Source organism: Pagrus major, chromosome 6, assembly GCF_040436345.1.
Source record: "Pagrus major chromosome 6, Pma_NU_1.0".
Taxonomy (NCBI): Eukaryota; Metazoa; Chordata; class Actinopteri; order Spariformes; family Sparidae; genus Pagrus; species Pagrus major.
The window spans coordinates 16,852,621-16,874,342 of NC_133220.1; the positions used below are offsets into that span (position 1 = coordinate 16,852,621).

The 21,722-nt window shown below is 39.5% G+C and overlaps 2 protein-coding genes across 2 annotated transcripts; one reads left to right on the forward strand and one right to left on the reverse strand.

The window, feature by feature from the left end:
• Positions 1-1,729: 1,729 nt before the first annotated feature.
• LOC140998541 (uncharacterized) lies at positions 1,730-11,319 on the forward strand. The gene is made up of 6 exons (XM_073468857.1): positions 1,730-1,806; positions 4,753-4,925; positions 5,070-5,153; positions 8,052-8,102; positions 8,249-8,287; positions 9,993-11,319. Exons 2-6 carry the CDS (start codon positions 4,818-4,820, stop codon positions 10,074-10,076), a joined length of 366 nt encoding a protein of 121 aa, XP_073324958.1. The 5' UTR covers positions 1,730-1,806; positions 4,753-4,817; the 3' UTR covers positions 10,077-11,319.
• Positions 11,320-15,866: 4,547 nt separating this feature from the next.
• On the reverse strand, positions 15,867-21,633 carry c6h3orf18 (chromosome 6 C3orf18 homolog). The gene is made up of 5 exons (XM_073468018.1): positions 21,426-21,633; positions 19,722-20,112; positions 19,572-19,597; positions 18,264-18,393; positions 15,867-16,473 (listed from the first exon to the last, which is right to left on the reverse strand). Exons 2-5 carry the CDS (start codon positions 19,980-19,982, stop codon positions 16,393-16,395), a joined length of 498 nt encoding a protein of 165 aa, XP_073324119.1. The 5' UTR covers positions 19,983-20,112; positions 21,426-21,633; the 3' UTR covers positions 15,867-16,392.
• Between the last annotated feature and the right edge of the window lie 89 nt (positions 21,634-21,722).

Consider the following 21,722-nt stretch of genomic DNA (forward strand, 5'->3'; position numbering starts at 1 on the left):
GTCCAGCCCTGCGCTTCATCTTTGTAACTTAAAGCTTTTTATATGCTGGTCTCATGCCAGCACGCTCACCTGACATGACTCCATGAGCTCTGCAGCATTAGCCGCCCCTGGAATGTGTATTCACTGCGGTTCAAACGTTTCCATCTGTATTTATCAGTTTGTGCAAATTTACCAAAGTTACCTCTTGAAATAGGAAAATATTTTAGGAGTAATTCAGAGAAAATGAGGGCAGCACGGCAACAAAAACTACTTCAGTCCAAAAAAGACAACATGTCCACTCGAGGAGAGCTCTTTATTTCATTAAAGGGGCGCTGTGTAGGTTTGGGGGAGGAAACTCATAATTCTAATATTAGACTTTGGCCTGGACAATAAAACCTGAAAGAAAAAGTAGTTAGTGATAAATAAAAAGTCATTTTACTTATCTTTAACCTGGTATAAATAAAGGTGAGGTCATCCAGGCAAAATGCTAAAACATACTTTCTCTTTTGCTTGTCTGCTCGATTATTTAAAGTTGCACTGTATAGTTTTAGAGAAGAAACTTCAAACTCAGAATTTTTATATTTACAATATTAATGAGGTAATAATACAAACTCAGAAACATTTGTTTTTTTTTTCCATAACTGAATAAACAAGCTGTTCTCAGAGGAAAATAAGAACACTGTTTGAAGCTAGAAGAGTGGCAGGGTCCGCCAAATATACACAAAGTAAAACAGTATGAAATTGTGTTGTTCTTTCAGGTCAGTTTGTTTAATCAGTTTATACAGTCATGAAATAAAAGAGTCTGTTTATGCATAAAAAGGCTTTCTCCTCTGATTAAAACTTCATAGAGCTCCTTTAATATTTGAAAATATAAATCACCCTCAAGGGAATAATACAATTAAAAAATGGAGAACAACTTTTCACACGTTCACCATAAAAAAGGGGAGATTTGTGCTTGTTCTCGCTCACACACACTCACACACATGCATCTGTCCTCCTCCTGCTCACTTCTCGTGTATGTTTGCATTCAGTACGTGATTTTAAAACGAAAACCCCAAACTGGCGTCGACTTTTCCCCCAAAACAAACGCGCATCCGACGACTTTTGTTCTCGGTAAGCTCATCTGATACGTCTGTCCTTTGTTGTGACTGACAGAATAATATCTCTCACACTGTAGGTGGGGATCTGACAGCGGGGAGAGAGTGAAACCTCTGCTCGACACAGTCTAGACAGTCTGCTTTCTACCGACGCAAACGGAGCCTTTTCTCCCTCTCTTCTCTCGGGGAACTTCCCAGCCCCCGGACCCCACTTTGGGAACCCCGGAACCAGACTCTACCCTCCTGTCTGATGCCCGTCTCTCCCATATCTCCCCCCTCCTCCTCCCTCTCCTCTCTCAAGTGGGTGGTCCGGTGAGCTTTTCGGGGCGGGGTCCTCTGTTTAACCCTCCTACCCCTCGTTCTTTCTTGAAACATGCTATAATAGAGAAAGTATGCAATGCATACTGCTCAGCTACAACCCCCAATTATACTGCAACTGGGGTATTCGTGACTGGACGTCTGGGGGGATCACACACATTTCCGATTAGAGGAGGAGGAGGGGAGAGAGAGAGCGAGAAAGAGAGAGAGAGAGAGAGAGAGAGAGAGAGAGAGAGAGAGGCACACACACAGTGAGAGAGGGAGGGAGGGAGAGAGAGAGAGAGAGAGGGAGAGTTTACCCTTTCATTCCAACCAATGAGACGTCGATACACTAACATTTTCATAGTTGTGCAGGAGCACAAAGTGAGCTGGCTGCTTGAACTTCCAGGTAAAAACTGCAAACCGACTCAAGGTAAGTTGAACTCTCCCCCTCTCCGCTCACACTGTTGCACTCGGCGCAGCCTGCACAAACAGGATTACGCAGCCCGAACATGGAGCCTATAGCCCGTGTGCATGTATGTATGTGTATGTATGTCCAGGCTGGGGCTGAAAGGAGAGCTTTTGCACCTGTGTTGCTCGCCTTTGTCCTCCTTGCTGAAGTTTTTTTTCCCCTTCTTCTTCTTCTTCTTCTTCTTGTGCTGCAGCCCTCGCAGACACTCGGTTCATCCACTTCGGCGGACCTGTTCTCGCAGCCAAAACCAGCACATTTAAGATCGATTGCGCAAGTGATGGGAGCAAGGGGGATGTTGTGTGGCGAGCGCCGACTTTACACGCGTTAAAACACTGCTGGTCTCGGCTGTTGTTTTGGCCTTTTCTTTCTTTCTGCTTTTTTTTTTTTTTTTTTTTTTTCTCTTTACGTGCGGCGGCTCCTCGGCCGAAGTCGGGGAAGGTTTGAAGTCGCGGCCTCGCTGCAGGAGCGTTTTTACGCACCGTCTTTAAAGGCTGTAAAAGAATGTGTTTTTATGGTCGCAATTGCCGCCCATATGCAAAAAAGTACATTCAGTCCCGTACTTGACTGCCAAACACGGGCGAGTGGAAGCGGACGGCGAGCTGCTGCACAAGAAGAAGTGCAGGACGCTTGTTGTGTTGCTCCGAAATGAGTTTATAAGCGACGTCGTGCGTCTCGTTTGGCTTTTAAATCGTTTGAACGAGGACGTCGATTTCTCAAATTACTCCGACTTCCTGCTTCAGTGCGGCCGTTTGATAGGCTGTGTTGGCAATTAGTGTTTGGCACATTCCTTACAGAGCGAGACGGTATGGAAAACGACCACCTTGGGACATGAACCAACAGCCAGACTGAAGTATTGTTGTTTACTCTCCTGGTTTAAAAAGAAAAACACAACACAAAACCAAAAAAAAGTCCTTTTTTAAGCAGCCGAAATACTGTGCTGCTTTCTAGGAACTTACTAGAAATGCAGCAAAACAAAAGCATATGTTGTTTATAGTTCTGGGGCTGCTTTCAATCAGACCTATGGCCAACTAGAGCTGGAACAAAATGTCGATTAATGGATCAATCCAGAGCTGCGAGGATTAGTCGATTGACCCGTTCTTCAAACATTAAATGAATCCCCAGCTTTTATTAACAATCGTTTTTGAGGTGTTTTGAAGCAAAGGTGTTCAAATTCAGCCTCTCAAATGTGACTTTTTCTGTTTTCTTTAGTGTGCTTTGACGGTAAACTGAATGTTTTTAGGTTTTCTTTTCATTTGAGGATGTCATCTTCGGCTTTGGAAACATTTTTTCTGACATTTTGTCGACCGAACAACTAATCGGTTATTCAAAAGAATGATCGACGGTAGATCTCGACCGATACTTTATTTTTGGGGCCGATGTGGATACTGATATCAGGAAGTAGAAACGATAAATATCAAGGCAAATATATGCACATTTTTTGCACTGATCAATCAAATGTGGTTATCAAACACTTGTGACAAAGATAGTTAACAGAGTAAGAATATTTTACAGTTAGACAATAAACGTTATTGTCTAAAATGACGCTAGTGCACTTAAACAGTACACTTACAAGGATTTATTAATTACAAATTATCCTTTTCATCCTTTTTGACATTTTAATCTCTAAAAAAGATGCATTTTGGCGCATATTGGACAACGTATACGTCGATACTGATATGTCTGTCAGTTGATGTATCGGTCGAGCTCTAATCGACAATCGATCAATAATGAAACGCCCATCACAGAAATGGAACTGGCCATTGGCTTTATTGACAATTGATTAATTGTTTCAGTCATTTTTCAAGCAAAAATACCTATTACTATTACTATTACTACACTATTCACTATTTTCAGATTCTTAAAAATAAGGATTTGTTGATTCTTCTTTGTCTTGAATGGTAGTGAACTGATTGTCTGTTTTTATCTGTGATTATCTGTTTATTTTAAAGTGATTATCTTTAGGTTTTGGACAGTTGGTTGGACAAAACAAGCGATTTGATGTCAACGTGTGCTCTGAAGAATTTTAAGTGGCATTTTAAACTATTTTCTAACATTTGCTGACTTAACGATTTACCAATTCAGTCAACAAATTGAGACATTTTTGTAATAAATCTGTCTTTCACTTTGAAATATGTCTTAAAAGCCCCAACACCATATCATCAGACGGTTTTCCTGATGAAAAATAAAGATATTCAGTTTGCAATCACAGAAAAGCAAATCCTCAGAACTTTTTTTTAAAATGTATACAGATGTTTAATCAATTATGCAGATCACTTTTCTGTCATTAACAGACATATCACTGCAGCTCAGAGGCTCACTGCAGGCTGCAAACTCAGATTTGTCACTGCCTCGTCATATTGTGATCTCCATTAAGGTTTTTTCCATTCAGTGCTTTCTTGCGTGTGCGCTTCTAAATGATCGCCTCAGCTGCTCAAGTTTCACAGTATAAGTTGTAGCAGCATCAGACACACCTACAACCTGCGCAAACCCATTGAGAAATACCTCACAGAGGGCAGATGGAAAGGCAGCGTGCAGCAGAGTGGATGGAGATTTTGGATGGGCGATTGAGTTGTGAATATCTGTGCTACTTTTAGTCGCTGGACACCACTCTCATGTTTCCCTGCATTTGCCAGAGCCCTGTCTGTGTTCCGATGAACATGGTGCCAAGGCTTATGTATGAGCAGTTCCCACGCTTGCTCTTGGAAAAGAGTCCTGTGTGATTCTGAATTATCCTTTTAGTGATACATTAAGCACTGATCGTGCAAAAAGAAAACTATTTGAAGCGGTTTAATTAAGCTTATGATCCCAAATTCTTCAGAGATGATTGCGTTCAGAAGAAGCAATTGTTCTTTCATTTTCTTTGCTCACATCTCCAGCTCCTGATACTCAGATCTTCTCCTCTTTAAGCCCTCGTGGCCGCTCCTCCAGGCTTTGATGCCCACACTCTTTGACGCAGGTGGACAGACACAGGCATGAGTAACAGTGGGACCAAAGAGCCGTCGTCTCCCCAGCCGAGCACCGCCCAGTCACCTCCTGAGCCTCAGCGCAGGGGCAGGGGTCGGCCACGGAAACAGCAGGAGGTAGACGTCGGCCTTTAAAAGATAAATTCATGATCAAATCATTAAGTGTCTTATTGGAAAAACTTAGACCTCATTCTGAAAAACAAAGCTGGTTGATTATGTGTCTATGTCTTTAACTGATTAGTATTTGGTTTCTCTCCTCAGGAGCCTGTTGGACCACCAACTCCAAAGCGACCGAGAGGACGACCGAAAGGCAGCAAGAACAAAGGCCCCAGACCTGCACTGAAGGTTGAAACTGATCAGTGTATCCAAGATATTAAATATTTATTTGACCTCTTAATTGCAGAATTGTAACAGTACCTTGCCTCTGCTGCCTACAACAATTAGCTTTTTGAACGCTTTATTTATACATTTTTAAATCACAAGAAATTTTGTGGATTTATTGCGAGTATCCTTACATTATTAAATATTTTACATTGTAAATATAATTACAAAATGCTTCTGAATTAACTTGAAATAAGGAAAAAGGAACCAGTAACAGACATGTTTGTGGTAGCACATGGGTTTATCTTTCCAGTTTATCTGCATTAGATGCATCTGAGAGTTTTCCATGTAATATTTCCTGAAATGCAGAGATGTATGTCTTTTTTTTTTTTAGAAAGCTATGAGGCAGTCAGCAGCCATTGTGAGGGCATATGTCAGCTCCAACAGAGAAAAGACAAGCTGTTATTAAATCAATGCAGTATTTATGTCTGCAGCCTGCAGTTGGTCAGTGCTCAGATCGTCAGCTGTTCCGAGGAGTGAAAGATTGTCTTACTGTCTGTTACTATATATTTACCATCCTTCATACTTTTATGTGTGTGCGCAACACTTTTTTGAGAGGGAAATTTCGTACCAACACCACTACAATTATTTACGTTGCAGTTCACCATTTTAAACCTCAAACATCCTCTCATCTTCCTGAAATATCACATTGTTTGTCAGCAGTTTAAGTAGTTAAAGTGGCCTCCGTCTCAACCAGTCAAGCTTCAGCATTTAAATTCTTCTTACACATAAATTTAATAGTGATAATTCAATAATAATAATAATAATAATAAACTTTATTTTTGTAGTACCTTTTTAAAAACAGTTTACAAAGTGCTTTGACAAACAATCAAAAGCAGGAAACTCAGGAAGTATGACAGAATAAACACTCAACAGACGAGCCAAACACAAGGAAGCCTCGTCTAAGGTGAGTTAAAACGAGACGGCAGAACAGAAAATGTAAAAACAGTTATTACAAGTGAAAGGAATAAAAGCCACAGAACAGGCAGGATCACAGGAAAATAATCGAGAGGAAAAGTTACGCAAAAATGGAGATAAACAAAAGAATACAATCAATAAAGGAATTAGGATTAGGAATTAGGAACAGATACAATTATATAATGTATAAGTGTTACGACCCCCTTCAGGAGGTACACCAAAACTGGTTGTTGTAGTGTAAAAGAAGATGAATAAGCATTACGTTTGATACTTGTATCCTGTTGTGTCGTTACTGTTAGTTAAGTAACGGATCTGAACACTTTGCTCACGGTAGTAACATCGTTCTAATCTTAAGTTTAAGTTTATTTTATTTGTAAATCACATTTAAAAATGCCAACAGCTGACCAAAGTGCTGTGCAAAGCCAAAATCACAGCGCAAGAATCGAAGATCAACTCAAGAAATACACAAAGCATAGAAAAACACAAGACACTGTAAAGAAGCAGCTGATTTAGATCAGGAGGGCTAAAAGAAAAACAGCCCACATGTTTGTCTTACAATAGATCACAGTGAAGTAATCATCATTAAAAACATTTCTATTCAGTATAAATGCACTGTTCACTCTTGCAAACATGCACTCATATCTGTCATTATCAGCAACATTGCTTTTTGCATCGTTATCAAAGAATATGTTCGTATACAAACAATAAGCACACTCATTGTAGTGCTTCTTAATCATCTCCTGAAGTTAAACTTTAAGTATTTTCAGAAGCTTTTCTAGCTGTATCACTATTACTGTAGAAGCTAAATATGGGGTTAATATGTGTATTTAAAGCTGGGGATGGTAAGATCAGCAAATCAGCAAGAACAAGCTCAATTTTAGAAGCTCTTGCTGGCCAGCTGGGAGATATGTGCAAGTTGCTAGCTTGTTACGCTACACTTTATTAGCTTTTCTAGTTCAATTCATACATAAATGAACAACTCTATTAAATGCCACAATAATATAAACGCAAGCAAAATAGCCATAACAAACGTACCTTAGTTCAAAAAGGCAACCAGGTGCTCACTGCTGTAGGTGTGTGCTTTGTGCTAACGTTAGCCTCGGCAGCTATGTTCTTTGGCTCAGGGATTGTGTGTTTTGTGCTACTCGGTTAGCTCGCTATGTACTGTGACTGCAGCATCTGGTTGTCATCGCTAACCATGTCGAACTACCTCATGTCTCACTCACATGAAAGAAAACACCTGACGTTATCAAAATGAACGTAAACAAACAAAGCAAGATAGCTATTGTTAGCACTCCCCGCTGTCAAGCTAGTATGTTAGTCTTTGGAAGTTTTTGCCGCATTTCCTCTGCCATCCTTGTGAAACTAGCTGGCTAATAGGTTTAGCAATACATCCAGCTTGTTGGCAAACACAGATACTGTGTTTTTTCTTTTTGAGAGTATTTGATTTATTGATTGCTGTCGGGGTGTGAAGAGATTTTCTACAAATGCAACAAAAATGCTTCTAGAATATCCAACCCTATCTTTAAATGCTGATATTTAGCTATTTAATTGTTTAAATTGTTTTAGTTGATGCATGTGTGGGAAGGATTTGAACATTTTACTGAGAGAAAGATACTTCTGGCCTTGTTTATCACTAAAAAGTGTAGTTTTGTTGCACTTATTGATAATGCAGGTCATACAACTTCTAAAGTCATATCAAAATATTCCCAATGTGTTTTTTAGTCATTTACTTACTCACTTCAGTCAATAGAGCAAAACTTCTGTTGTTCCTGCGACAAATGTTTCTCACCGACCTGAAGAAGCTTTAGCTGTTAAAAAATGGCTGCTGCCAAAGTTCGAAAAACTGCAATCACATAAAAGCTCGTAATCTTAGTTGGTGATCAGTATGAAGGATTGTAAAGTCTGAAACCTCCCTTTAACCGTTCATCTGTACTTTCTCAGAAAGTAGAGCCCCTTGGGGAGAGACGACCTCGTGGGCGACCAAGGAAATGGGTATGGAGCAATCGTTGACAGTTAGACACATCTTGGAGTTAACTGTAAATGTACATCCAAAGCCTTCAAGGTGTCTGCAGCTGCAAAGTCCTTGAGGGCGGCTTTTTCTTCATGTTCAATTAATCCTGTCTCCTGTCTTTCCACAGCCCCAGAAAGTGGTGCAAGAAGTGACTGAAGAGAAGCAGGTGAGGAGAATGAAATCTTTAAAAGCTAGAAAATGATCTTCGGTTAAAGGTATAACTTTATTGAGAGAATAAGAAGAGAGTTTGGAGGATTGTGCAGCAGTCACTGAAGAAAGTAGTCACAAAAAATGACTGAAATAAGATCTGTGACAGCTTTGTGAAATAACTTTCAGAGCCGTGTTCACTAATTATACCAAGTGGCTTATAATCTCACAAACTGAGCCTTTAAATCATTACAAGTTTTAAACCCTGCAGCCTCTCTGCATGTGCACTCTCCAGTTTAATACTCTTGCACTGCAGGTTTATCAAACTGTTTCACCTTTTTATTGCATCAAACTGGAGCTTTCTTCATGACTATGAATGAAACCTCTTCTTCAGTTAAACAGAAATCTCATTCTGTGTCACACCTTTTACCTTTTGACTAATATCAGTTACATTTATGATGCAGGACTGATAGAGCAGGGCTGATCTCATTTAACTACTCATGAATTTAATAAGCTTGTGTTCAGCACAGAGCTCATGCTCAGCATTAAACTTTAAGGTGAACAAAAGCCATTTGCTCTCATTATAAGCCATCAGATTAATGACTCCAGTTGTCTTCACATGTATTTTTTAAAATTATTATTAATTTCAGAACAAGAGGCTCAAAAGAAGATAATACCATAACCATATAACCATAAAACAATTGACATGTGACTCAAAATAACATGCAGTGGTTAAATATTATTGTCAAATTATATGACTTATAGAAAAAACATAGTACTGACACTGAAAGTATCCCATAAAGTAAATGGTCCTGTAACTTTCATTGATAAAGAATGGTGATCTAAGAAATATTAGGTAATGTGGTATATTTGTCTTGTCTTGAATCTAGTGCACCTTCATGCAAAATCATAATACTCTTAACTTTTCCAGCTTCTGTGCTCCAACGCTTCCATAACCACAGATCCAACACAGACAGACTCAGAAAAGGCTTTCACGTATCAGTTCGTTTTCATTTCAAATAATAGATCTTTGAATCCTGGTACACTATGTTATTAAAACTGCTGAAGTTGCTGCTGCGTTGGCACGTTTGATTTAAATGACAAGACACCTGATGCACATGCTCCTTGTGTTTTACGAGTTCGTGGAAATGCCCAGATGGCAGCGCTGAATTCCCCAGATACACCTCCATACATCCTTTTTGTGACATCCAGTTTTGGCGAATATAAGACCCGTGTTTCTGAGAATTCTAGGTTCTTTTAGCCCTCTTGTTCATTATCCAAACGACAAGCGTTGCACAACAGTTGTCACCAAAGCGGGCAGGTCTCTTCTTGATGCCCCCCATCTGCCTTATCGCATCCTCTGCACTGAGCAGTTTGTCAAAGATGCTTCAAGAACTGAAACCGTTGAGACAGACTCCCTTTCTCAGATGCACGCAACGTGAAGGGGAAGAATGAGTCAATGTCGAGAGGGGAAACCTGATCTAACTGTTCTCTTCCTCTGTCTTCTTGGTTTCCTGGCATAACCGTCGTCTTCCTCACATTTCTAGACCTGACAGCTGGACCTAGTTTGCTGCACGCAATCTCTCAATGAAATTTTTAACACTCATTCTTGTATTTCTTGCGCTCTTTTCTAGTGTTGATTCATTAACATGCGCACAATGAGTCACTAGATTGAACACAATAACAGGCAAAATGACAGTGGTTTTGGTTCCCTGCATTTCCAGGGCCCTTCTGAAGAAGCTGAGGAGGGTCCCTCGCAGCTTGAGCCCTCTACATCTCAGGTCCCGGCGCAGGAGGAAGGGGAGTAGATCAGATACCTCTCTACCTACCTCAAGGTTTGGCCTCAAACAAACAGGGGTTCAGTCTGACTCCTGTCTGTGATGGGGGTTCAGGAGCACACACACACAACACAAACAAGAAATCATTGCAAACGGGATTCTTCTTCCGATCCGATACTGTACTCTGGTTTTGTTGGTTCACTCATAATGGTTTGGAAGAATTTGATCTTTGGATATGGCTTCGTTTTTTTATTAAGGGAATAGTTGTACATTTTGGGAAACATGCTTGTTCACTTTCCTGCCAAAAGTTAGGCAAGACGACTGATACCACTTGCATGTCTGTACGTTGAATAGCTGGTAAGCCAAACTTAGCACAAATACCCGAAACAAGAGGAAACAGTCAGCCTGGTTCTGTCTAAAGGTAACAAAATCCACTTATCAGTGCCTCTAAAGCTCACTAATTAACATGTTATATTGCGTTAGTTTAATCCGTACACAAACCAAAGTGTATAAATGATGATTTTTGTTTTTACAGGGGTCATGTGCAGGTTTTAAAGGTGCTGTCAGGTGGATTTTGTGAGGCTATGCGGTCATGTCTGGATGTTAACCCTACATCCACAAAACTCTCACACATGTTCAGTGCAGTAGCGCTTGACTCTGCTCGAGCTAACGATATCAGATATACCTCACATGGAGAAGTCTGCCTTCAGGGCTTTCTGCCAGAAAGCTGTTTGAGGTATTTGTAAAACCAAACGGCAATGTTGGCTCATTATTTTGACCCAAACCACGATCTTTTCCTAAACTTAATCGAGTGGTTGTGTTGCCTAAATCTAACCAAACAGCCTCCAAAAACTTATTTCAAAACTTACTTAAAATAGGTGAAATAAAAAAAATTAACAGTAACAGAAGTTAACAGTAACGTTTAGTTTCACACGGGACACGAACCACAATCTATTGGGTCAAAGTCCCGTATTTGATCCATTTCCTAAGTGCACTTGGACGTTCTTTATACAACGTCACCTCACTAGGGTTAGGGTTACCATCCAGACACGACTGAGCTTGGCTAACTGTTGCCAGTCTTAATGCTAAGCTAAGCTAACCATTTTTCTCAATCTGCTCATCGAATTCCAGGCAAGAAAGCCAAAAGGCGTATTTCCCAAAATGTCCGACTTATCAGCTTTTAAGGATTCCTGCTTTCCTTAACCTCTCGGTGTGTGTGTGTGTGTCTGTCTGCGTGTGTGTGTGTCTGCATGAGTGAGTGTGTGTGTGGAGAGAGGGCAGGGTTGCGGGCTAAAATGGAGAGGGGGGGGTTCAAGAAAAAAGGAACCAAACTAAACCGTTTCATTGAGACATGTTTCTAAATCAAGTGTCATGAATCCTCACGTGAGACGGGAGCAAGACGGTGACAGTTTTTTAGTGATGTTACAAATAAACATGGTGCTCTGAAGTCATTATTATGAAAGTAAATGTGAAAGGTTTTGTTCCAAAATGAAATATCCAGTTTGGGAGAGGAGAGATGTCTAATGTTCTTTGCTCAGAATAGAAAAATGCACATGGATAACATAGTTCAAATGACAATGTACAACATTCAGGTTAATTTTTTTTTACTTTCAACCAGCAGCTGTTTTAAGAAACAAAAAAACACCCAAAGGTTTAAATGGATGTCTCATTTTGGACAGAAATCCTTCATGTATTCTTCAGTCAACAACATTGTTGACATGTCATTTTACCACACTCAGGATTTCACTATTACAGTGCTTTTACACCATATTGAAACCTCAGGTACAAAAAACTATTCAGGAACATGTTGTCAGCCTACTCAGAAATAATTATTGTGCTGTGTTTGTTGTGCATTTCTGTATTTGACATTACCAGTATGCCTTGACACAAAGACCTCATTTAAACCTCAGTTGCCCTCAGTTTCTTAATCTCTCATTCTACCTCAGTAACACGAAAGACAGACTATCTCCGACAAAGTTCTTCTCCGCTCCCACGGCAGCAATGACATACGCACTTACTGTACACACACACTCAAACACACACACACACACACACACACACACACACACACACACACACACACACACACACACAAACACACACACATACATAGGTTCATGTGCAGATATACAAACACAGACAGGCAAAGGGTTTTCAGGCCTACATACCAACACACAGAAGCAAACAGTACACTCCAGCAGAGGATTTTACTACCGGTGTACAAATGAAAGCATCAGTGTCATTTCTTTAAAAAAACAAACAACTGTAAGCCTTTTTGTTAAAAGCTGAAGTGAGAATTCTTTTTGTTCTCCCGGGAAATAAAATGCAGCCAATAGTTTACAACAACTTGATGAAATACTTGCTTTTTTAGGGTGTAGTTCCTTATGATAAATACTTGTTTTTTTTTTTTGTTTTCTTTGGGTCGCTTACTCTTTTCTCATTTTTACTACATCATGTATTTTCTGATTCTTACACTGTAAAATTGTATGTGTGACACTCTTAATTCATGTGATTTTAAAAAGGAAGGGGCGGCAGATAACCACGCAGTGCTGAAATACAGGAAAGTTATGGAAAACAACAACAAGTTATTTTGTGTGAAAATTGCCAAATAAGTTGTGGGTAATCGACTAAGCGTTGCATCAGTAACTCTTCTTCATCTTTATTTGACCAATTATCGAAAGAAACGAACACAAATTTGCAATAGATACGACCATGTAGGTGTATGCATCCTCACACAACCTCTCAAGCGTGACTGGTTTGGTCACGCTGCATGAATCAGTTCAGAAGTTATGAGCCTTTAGTGATCGGCTCCTCGCATTGCCACACCCTTTTTTGCCAACTGGCATGAACACAAACACACAGCTTCACACGCAGACGCTCGACTGCCATGCCAAATTCACTACCAGCCTATTGGGGCAAAAACTGTGGCCGATCTATAGAGCTCAACATTATTGGAACAGCTTTGTTTCTGGAAGTGAATTTCCCGTTTATTCACTCCATTGACGTTTCAGAAAATCCTAATATAAAGAGTTTTTGAGCTTTGAAGCAAGCCAACCAACTACGAGATGAATCCTGACCATAAAATATTTGATTTGGAACAAATTGAAAAACAGGAGAAAAAAAAGGCAAAGACTGTGTAAATAATTATTTAAAGAGTGAAGGACTACTCATCCTAAAAACTATTGCCAATGATTTCTTTTCAACAACTTTAAACTCACAAACACATGTAAATGGTCTGACTTGTAGTGATCGTCTGTAACAAATGACCTCATTGTGGTGGCACGAAAGTCGTGTCAGCTAGCCAGGGACATGACTTCTGCTGGTCTGGTAAACATTTCCATGGTAACAGCAAGCTCCACCAATCAAAGACGTCCCTGTTACACTATAGGAATGTGGGTAGTGAAGTTCTTCTGCATCACATCGTGAATTAAACAAGTTTTCCTTAAAACAAGGTTGATATCATACAGACTTGTGGCTTCTACAGGAATCTCTTAGCTTGTGGTAAGTCTGTCCTGGATGGTTACGACTGGGGATGACAACAGTTAACTTTTAATCGGTTAACCGCTGAGATTAATTTTGCAAACCGAGGTAAAATACAAAATGCGACAGAAGAAGCTCATCATGGGAACATTTTCTCCAGAAAGGCAACACAGTCAAATGTAAGTTCAAATGTGTGATGTTACTTTTTCAGTTTAGTAGTTTTACTAGCGCTATGCTGATCACACAGACTCGTCACTACAGGTGCAGTCGCTTTAAAAAGACTTGGAAAAGTGAGTTGTGGACAAAACAGCGTGATGGTCCTGCAGAGCTGGCCTGCGTGCACATCTGGCCATCATATCTAGGCCTAATTAATGAAGGAAGCGGCGTGACAGTAAGTCCAGTTATACTAGTGTGCTTCTCAATCAGAACCTCTCCGTCCGATACATGTCAGGCATCCACGTCGCAGGATGAGTCAGTCGAGCGCCAGATTAAATGGATAACACCTCTTGTACTTGTATTTTTTTTCTTAATATTTCACTGGTAAGCTACCCGTTAATGGGTGTTGACTTATTGAAAGCAAATGAACCAAAACTGACATCTTTAGTTACAACATTATGACTTGTAATCAGCACACTTGATTCAGACTATGAACAGGATTTTCACTTCCATAACCTCATTGTTGAGCTCTGAAGAGCTGCCGATCACAGCTAAAAATGTCCCAAGTTGTTCCTTCGTTTCCAATTTGGCTGATAAAAGTGAGTATACAAACGCAGCCAGTGTTGCGACAATGTGAGAATACTGTGAAAATGCTCAACTTAGTGTCACAGAAGTCGAAAGGAGTTATCTGACTCAATTAAATTGTTTATTATGTAACTAACATCTATCTTAAGTTTGCTAACTTAAGCTAACGTTACCTAACACACGTTACTGGTCACTGATTGTGTTTTAATTCAACTTTTCATTATTGGTTCCACTTTCAAAAGTTTAAAGGCTGAGTGCACACGAATGACAAATTAACATATTGTCTTACTTACCTCTCGTATCCAGCCATGCAGGTAGTTTTGGTTTTATTTGGTCAGGTTTTAAAATACCTCAAATCAACTGAAATGAAAGGAATTTTGTTTGTGGTCACACTATTGTGCTCATGGTGTTGAGAAAAGAAACAAAACTATCTGCATGATAAGGTAACATTACAGGTTAAGTGTAATAATGTTTGTAATTTGGGAGAACCCACATTATAGGGTGAATTAAAAAGTATTTTATCTGTAATGAATCAGTAATAACTTTGTTTAACTTACTAGTTATATACCTGTAGAATTATATTGGTATCTCTTTCTTTTTTTCTATTGATTTCCAAGTTTTAAAAATCAAAGATAAAGAGGTTTTGAGCCTCCAGTCTGTTTTTAAAAAATGAATTTGAGACCTTTTTAGTGAAGATTTCTACACTTAAACTAAGATTCTGCCCCTGTGACATGCTAGTAAACTTTTTATCTAACATGAATTACATGTCACTTATTAATCGTTTATTAGATGACTTGAATATCAAATATCATTTACTGTAAGTGTTTTTTCCACCTTAAACTTTATTATTTTATCACTGATGACATGTTGTATCCCAGTAATTTCATGTATTTCAGCATTGTTGACTAAATCGCTGCCAGGCGAGCTTAATTCATTTACAGACAGGTATGTTTTTCTTGTTCAACTGCATTGACTTTACGTTTTTTTGCCCTCTGGACTACCTCTGAAAACTAACGAGCCTGGGACATCCCTGAGGAAGTTTTCTTGTTAGTTGTACCTAACCTTTTCCATCAGACAGACCTGCAGGCGATCTGGATCATGAAACCTTGAAAATAGCTGTCAAACTAGTACTGTTGTAGTCCACTCATCTCATCTCACTACATTCATGAAACCGTAATGAATGGAAGTCAGCCTGAAGGGTGCCTGTTAATTGAACTACAGCTGAGTCAATGTTTGTTATTTTACATGAGCTGTGTCTGGATATTTACTCTCTATATGGGGACAATGTTGTTCTGTGATCTTACTGATAGTGATATAGTTACATACAGTACTTGATCCATTTTCAACTATTGAAAAGTTGAAGTGTAACTTGAGAAATCATCTTGTATGCCTTACTTTTAACACCATTTTGTAGTTATGTTATTGATGTGTCCTCATCCACTTCATTAATACAACTCACAAACCTGTGATATATATTTTGTTATGATTCTTTACCATGTGATTTGTGTTATTCTGCTTCTTTATCGCTTATCAATAAAATATCACACTTATCAACTCTCTTTTGTCATAGATTTGCAACAACTCACCTTTCTTTTCAAACTGGTTTAAATACTTTTAATGTATACAGACGGAAACAATCCTTCATTGGTCAATAAAGAAGAAACAAAGAAGAGGGGGACAGTTCACTCAAGGATGGTAACACATCCAGTGTTCAAGCTCATCAAGAGACGCAAGACCACAAAATCAGTATGACACAAATTTACACTTCTCTCTTATCAAACATGGAAGTAGATACTGAAGCTCAAAAGAACTCCACTGAAAAGCTACCAAACATTTTAACAGCAATGACACAACATGATTCAAGAAATGTGCATCACACTGCATTCGTGTGCCAAAATGATAACAGTGCAAGATCATATGTGATGCCTCCCGTTATGCTCCCTTATCGTACATGCACCCTATGTTTTTATTTCCCTTAATCTGAAAACCGCTGCCATTCCAGGTACCGTGTTTTAGTGATAAAATCATTCACCAAAGCTCAAGTTGTTCCCAAAAACAGTCCAGGCGTCCCTTTGTTTTCTGTCCTAAGCGGACAGTCTGTATGTCAACTTCTGGAAGAGAGCTGTTAGGCGTTGAGAGCTTTGGCGACATCTGTGAAGACCAGACGACTGGGCCTCTGCGTGGTCCCCTGGGAAGTTGTGAGAGTCTGCATAGGAGATAAAACTCTTAGTGACGCTGAGATCAAATGTGATTGTAAGAAACAGTGACAACAGCTAGTTGTCATAGAGGAATATTATGTTTTGTTAATTTTAGGACCATTGAAATGGCTAAATTGAATTATTATTTTAGGATTCAGATTGTGATTTATTACTGAAACCAGAGAAAATGAGTTCAGACCAGAGGCCACATGTATAAAACAATATACGTGTTGCAGTGTTCAGGGTATGTAGTCAATTCACTTCGTAAAAATGACAAGGAATGCATATTAAAGGTGCAATATGTCAGAATTGCCCACCTGTCAAATTATCCAAACAAATAGTGGGCAGCATATCACCAAGGTTACCGCTAACTACAGGTGACTATAGCTGCCGTTAGCTAGTTATCTCAGTTAACTGTGCAGCTAGCGGTCATGTGGTAGTGTTGGTGTTGTTTACTATTGGACCATCACCTCGTCAGGTATGAACCGGCTAGGGGCTAGCTGGTTAGCATGCTTACTTCAATAGATATATAACATCAAAACTGTTAATTCTTCTGCAATTTTAGTCAATTTTTGAATGTTTCAACTAAAAAAAAAGTACATACTGCACCTTTAAATATACCAACATGCATTCTTCTCAATGTGGTTTTCTTAACTAAGGTCCAAAATTTTCTTAACTGAGGTCCACCGCTATTTTGCGGGCTTTTAACTACATTTCATGTACTTTATCAACAAATTGCTCAGTTCAGTTGACACGTGTGAGATGAAGTTACAAAGTAAGGAAGAAGATAGTGAGTGGGCCTTGAGCTTGAGAGCGTGAGCTTAAGTTCATGTTATAAAACTTTGGCGACAGAATGGAAATCATTTGAAAACCATATGAAAGCAGTAAAACTACATTTATTTATATTTTTTCTTATTAGTACTTCTCAACATATCACACCAACGGTTTGCCACCAGTGGAGGTCTTTGATATGTGATGGTCTGTGTAGTAAACTCATCATATTGGATCTGATTATTTGAAAATAACACAAAAGGTTGTGTTTTGCACACTTTCTGTGCTCATGTGGCCTCTGGAATATTTAAAGTATTAAGTTACAGGAGAAAAAAGGAAAGGATGAAAGATAACATGGATGTAGGTGTGAAGGTAGTGGTGGTGTGTATCCTCCGTTAGCTATACTTTGACATGGATTAGTTAAGAAAATGAATTGATCTTAAACTTCTAATCTATTGGTTTTTACACGAGATAGTGAAATAATGATAGTGTGAAAGAATGTAGATTGTGTGGAAAAAAAGGTTTAAAGGGTCAAAAGACACACAGGTGATACTTTACCATGTTTGCCTTTGTCAAAACTTAAAAGAAATAAAAGGAAATAAAGATAAATTATGACAGTTACCAATGAACGGCTGTTATTGGGACAAAAGACGTGTAGATTACTTAATCAGCAGCCTATAATAAAGCACACATGGATTATATGGCAAAAATAAAGACTATCATAATAACAACAATATTTAAATGTACAGATAGACCACAGCTAACACAAGCCACAAGATCACTACAGTGCACCCAACCTCATAATCAGAAATTATTAGTAAAATTTGACATCAAACTTAAATAATGTAATGAATTTGCTGGGAAACACTTCCTAGTCAAAACTTTATATTAAATTCTACTGAGGAGTATGACTTGGTTATTGCTTATGGTCTGAATGAGAGCACTTTTCAATTCAAGATAAAAGAGAGACAATGGTTCATGTTAGGACATGGAAATAAAAAATCGTGCCAAATGCCTTCCAGCTTACCTTGGCATTGGGACCTGTGAGGCTGCCCTCCCGGCCGTGGTCCAGCAGTTCCTGTTCCAGCAGGTCATCTTGTTCTTCAGCCGGGTCAAAGTTATACATGGGCATGAGCTGGTGCCTCAGCTTCTCCAACCTGTGCAACAAGAATGTAGAGGTGAAAACTAGTCTGAATATAAGTAGCTATAAATTACACCCAGTTGAAATGCAAGATTAACCTAGTGCGTCAACACACGCTGGCAGTAGTAGCTGGCACCAGGTACCAGTAGGGCTGATGAGATTAACTCCTTAGGTATTGAAATTTGGTATTGAATGACAAGACATTTTGCAATACTCGTTAGTATTGAGGCAATTCGGGCGGTGTTATAAAAGTATAAGAAGTTCGATGCCCAGCCTGAGGTACCAAGCATCCACATGTTCATGTATTGACATGTACACAACCTCACAATCACTTGACTTCCATGGCAAATTTAAAATAGAAAGTTGGGGATTTTTGTGGACCAATGAACTGGTGGAGCAACAGAAGAGGCTAGAGCAATGGAAAAGGAACTATGCTGAGTTCAAGGATTCCTCCCACAAGTGAACAACAAATAGTTTAAGGGTAATAAAACAAGCTGCAGCTAAAATGTAGGGTTGCGGCAAACTGTCATTAATGAAAAAGGAACTCTGCTGAGTCCCACGATGTCTCCCACAAGTGTCTACAACAACCTGTTAATGAGTTACAAAAGGGGATGTGGCGAAATGGTGTGTGTGTGTCTTTCTACAAAGTTTGGTCATGTTACGGGAATCCATTTAGAAATTGTTTACCTTTTTTGCTAAAGGCCACTCCCACTGCCACACCCGATTGGTATGAACACAAACACACACCCCTAATGTCCACACATTTAAAGGTAAAACAATGTATTTTATAACCCATTAGCTAACATTAGCATTCACCCACTTCCTTGTAATCATTACTGTTTGAAGGTGTTACACAATACAATACACAGTCAAATGTCCCTCCAGGTTTTTTACCATCCATTGTCTATTCAGTTTCTGAATAATCAGGAAGCAGTGAATTGATAACAATGTGTCATTTTTATGACTTGCAACCTGAAACACAGCAACATAACACTATGCCAGCATTCGAGCTCCCCACCCTGAGTGTGACTGAAGTAAACGTGTGAATATGGTCAACGCTGCAGGACTTGCTTTAGTTGATACTATATTTTAGTGGTGCAAATTCTGTAACAAATTTGCAAATAATCAAATGAGTGACAACAATTAAAATGCAGTTAATTTGGGGCTAAAGCAAATAAATCTTTATAAACTTACCGCTTCCGTTTCCGAATATACAGCATCTAGGATGGAGAAAGACAGAAAAACAAGTTGCGTTATTGATAGAAGTAACTTGTCCAAAATAAATGATTCACTGCTAGTACATTTTGTCTGAGGCATGTGGACAATATTTAAATGCTTCCTTACAATTGCCACCGCTAAGCCAATGACAGTGATGATGCCAAAGGGTACGAGCACCATTCCCATCCCCGAGCCCTCGATCACCGTCTCTGGAAACGTGGTGGCATTGAAGCTGGTTTCGTTTGTCGTTATAGTAACAGTCATTAATGTTGTCCGGGAGGTGACATTGTCTCTGGCGCTCGAGCTCATCGAGAGGAAGGGGACCGCGGTGGCTGTGGCAGGTGTGGGGAAAAACCCTGCAGTTGTCTTAGCCGCAGTTACAGCCATGGTCAGGTGTAACTGTTTCAACTGAAGGATCTATTTTAAATATCTGTGTGAATGTTGTTGTGACACTCAACATCTAGTGTGTCTCATGGTTGATAGAGGTTTCGTCCCTCTGGTTGGGGGTCTGCTGAACCTAAAAGAAGAAGTAGTTTGTGATTAATAAAGGGCCATTTTACTAATCTTTAACCTAGTATAAATAAAGGTGAGGTAATTCTTTAACTACAGGCAAGAAGCTAAAACATATTTTCTCTTTTGCTTCCTTGCTCTGATTATTTAAAGAGGCACTATGTAGTTTTGGAGAAGAAATTCAAACTCAGAATTTTAATATTTACAATATTAATGAGGTAATAATACAAACTCAGAAATATTTTATTTTTTCATAGATGGATAAACAAGCTGTTCCCAGAGGAAAATAACATTCCCAGAACACTGTTTGAAGCTAGAGAGGTGGCAGGGTCCGCCTAATACAAACAAAGTAAAACGGTATGAAATGATGTTGTCCTTTAAGGTCAGTTTGTTTATTGAGTAATGAAAATGAAGAGAGACTTTGTTTATTTAGTTTGTTTAGGCATGAAAAGTCAGCCAATGAAGATGTTTCTCTTCTGATTAAAACTTCTTCCCCAGAACTTCACAGTGCACCTTTAATTAAATCTTTGTTTTTCAAGCATTTCAGTTTTGGCACACGCAACTCTCGATTTCATTCAAACCACGGCTGATTGTGCCAGCGGGGTTGTGGTAGGTGTTTTCGGGCAGGATGTGGGTAGCAAAAGGCACAAGAGGAAAGTGGCATAACAAACTTGATAAAATACCGAGGAATACTAACCACTCAAACTGTAACGTACACTGTGAGGAAATGTGTTGGCAGCGCGTTCAAAACATCAAAATCAAACTTACACCCACACACACAGCTTCCATAAATATCCACTGCATCCAAGAAGATTCGGTACCTCCCACCCACACACACACACACACACACCGTACACATCCCATGAGCATGAAGAGCAATTTATCCTGAAGATCTAAATGGAGAAGAGGAGTTTTAAAACATGCTTTTCATTTTAAAGCAGCGTTACATGCTGACACAGGAAGGCAGTGAAAATAGACACATGATCCATTCCTCTCCCCTTAGTGCATCCTGTCTGCTTGCTCTCTTAATGAGGAACATGTGCAGCTGAAGCAAACAACCAATGAAAAGCAAAGGCTGGATTCAGTCATTGCTGTTTGCCTGCTTAACAATCCCCTGCCCTGCAACAAAGACAGAGCCTGCATCTTTGTTTGAATCATGTTGTGGCCTCATTACTGTGTGTTGCTGATACATTAACATGTTATTTTTAGTCAAGATGCACTCTATCTCAGCTGTCCTGTGCAAACAGCTGAGCTACTAATCCTGCCAACGTGACCAGCTCCTGCTCCATGTGTCCTCTCAGATTAGAGATGCATACGTACCTTAACATACAACATGCATGACTTCAGAGGTGAGCTGCGGCAGGCCGGGGCTGGCTACAGAAGGGAAAATTTCATTGGAAGAGGCAGCATTTCCTCCAGTGTCTGCCCCTCCTCCTCCTCCTCTTCCTCTGTTTTCCCCCTTTAGCAATGCAGGTACTGCTCAGGCTGTTTACATTGACAAAACAGCCATTTTCTCTGAAGATGGACTCCACACACCAAAGTTACCCTATCCCGCCAGCCTCTGAGAGATCCCCTTCCCGTTCTCAGATTGCCTCCTAGGATCTACTCCCCCCGTCT

Excerpts from the sequence above, each read along its gene's own strand:
- LOC140998541 (XM_073468857.1), top strand. The coding sequence starts at position 4,818 with ATGAGTAACAGTGGGACCAAAGAGCCGTCGTCTCCCCAGCCGAGCACC. Across the intron at positions 5,154-8,051 it reads GCCCCAGACCTGCACTGAAG|AAAGTAGAGCCCCTTGGGGA; the intron begins GTTGAAACTGAT and ends GTACTTTCTCAG. Across the intron at positions 8,288-9,992 it reads AAGTGACTGAAGAGAAGCAG|GGCCCTTCTGAAGAAGCTGA; the intron begins GTGAGGAGAATG and ends CTGCATTTCCAG.
- c6h3orf18 (XM_073468018.1), bottom strand. The coding sequence starts at position 19,982 with ATGGCTGTAACTGCGGCTAAGACAACTGCAGGGTTTTTCCCCACACCT. Across the intron at positions 19,598-19,721 it reads TTGGCTTAGCGGTGGCAATT|ATGCTGTATATTCGGAAACG; the intron begins GTAAGGAAGCAT and ends TCTCCATCCTAG. Across the intron at positions 18,394-19,571 it reads TATATTCGGAAACGGAAGCG|GTTGGAGAAGCTGAGGCACC; the intron begins GTAAGTTTATAA and ends CTTGTTGCACAG.